The 1,199-nt window shown below is 49.5% G+C and overlaps 1 protein-coding gene across 1 annotated transcript in view; it reads left to right on the top strand.

Moving 5' to 3' along the window:
- Window positions 1–6: 6 nt before the first annotated feature.
- The window catches only part of LOC105001385 (mucin-17-like), a gene marked incomplete at both ends in the record, with an annotated part of 4,908 nt that continues 3,715 nt past the window's right edge, over window positions 7–1,199 (top strand). The window contains one exon of the mRNA XM_010857633.1: window positions 7–1,195. Within this exon, the coding sequence (XP_010855935.1) occupies window positions 7–1,195 (1,189 nt within the window). The remainder of the gene's footprint in view (window positions 1,196–1,199) is intronic.

The following is a 1,199-nucleotide window of genomic DNA, read 5'->3' on the forward strand; positions in this document are numbered from 1 at the left end:
ATTTACAGATTAACCAAGGGAAGAGCCCAGAGTGTGAGGCGACTTGCCAGAAATGGGTCCAAAGTCAAGATGGAGACTGTGGCTGGGATACAAAACCAGACCTTGGCCATGTGTGAAGCCATGGTGGGGACAGAAATTGAGACTAGACCCAAGCCCAAGACCGGAGCAGAAACTGGAGCAAGAGATAGGTCTGGAGCTGAAGTAGAGACTAAGGTCATTGCTACAGACAGAAGCAAAGCCTATTCTCAAGCCAAGGCAATGGCTGAAGCAAAGACAGAGACCCAATCTGAGGCCAGAACGGTGGCTGGAACAGTGATAATAACAGAGGCAGTGATTTTGACTGACGCCAAAGCCAGTGAAGTGGCCATGAAAGAGGCAGTGACCCAAACTGACTCTGGGTCTGGGAAACTAATCAAGAAAGAGGCAGTGACCCAGACCAAAACTAAAGCTTGGGCACTTGGTACTAAGGTAGAGACCAAGAAAGAAGCAATGACCCAGACCAAAGCAGAAACTCATATATTGGCTGAAAAAGAGATAGAAATGAACAGAGTGGTGGTGACACAGAATGAGGCCTTGGCAGTAATCAGGGAAGTGACCAAGATGGGCGCCATAAACAAGATCAGAAGTGTGGCTGACACCAAGTCAAGAGCCCTGGAAGAGACTGTGAGTGTGGCTAAGACTCTGTCTGAGGTCTGGTCTGGTACCTCAGTTGATGCTCAGGGAAATCCTAATTTTGTGTCTGAGGCAGAAGCTGGAGCAGTCATGAAGCCCTGTTCACTGTCTCAGGCTGTGGCCAAGATCCAGATTGACAGTGTTCTTGGTACTGAGGTTGAGGCCAAGGGGAATTGCAAAACTATGTCTCAGGCAGGGTCTTCAGCAGATATGAGGGCTTCTGTTCAGTCTCAAGTTGTAGCCAAGGCCCAGACTGAGGCCATGCTTGGGGTGGCAGTTGATGTTGGGGGTAATACCAAGGCCATGTGTGAAGCAGGGATTGGGGCAGATACAAGTGTTTCTACACAATCTCAGACTGTGACCAAGAAACAGGCTGAGACAGTGTCTGGTGCCAGGGTTGATGACAGGGGAAATACCAATGTCATATCTAGGGCAATGATGGGAGCTGACATGACGGCTGCCACACAGCCTCTAGTTGTAGCCGATACTCAGATTGAATTTGCGCCTGATGCCTGGGGTAAGGGTAG

Source organism: Bison bison, unplaced genomic scaffold (genome assembly GCF_000754665.1).
Source record: "Bison bison bison isolate TAMUID 2011002044 unplaced genomic scaffold, Bison_UMD1.0 scf7180017854917, whole genome shotgun sequence".
NCBI classification, from domain to species: domain Eukaryota; kingdom Metazoa; phylum Chordata; class Mammalia; order Artiodactyla; family Bovidae; genus Bison; species Bison bison.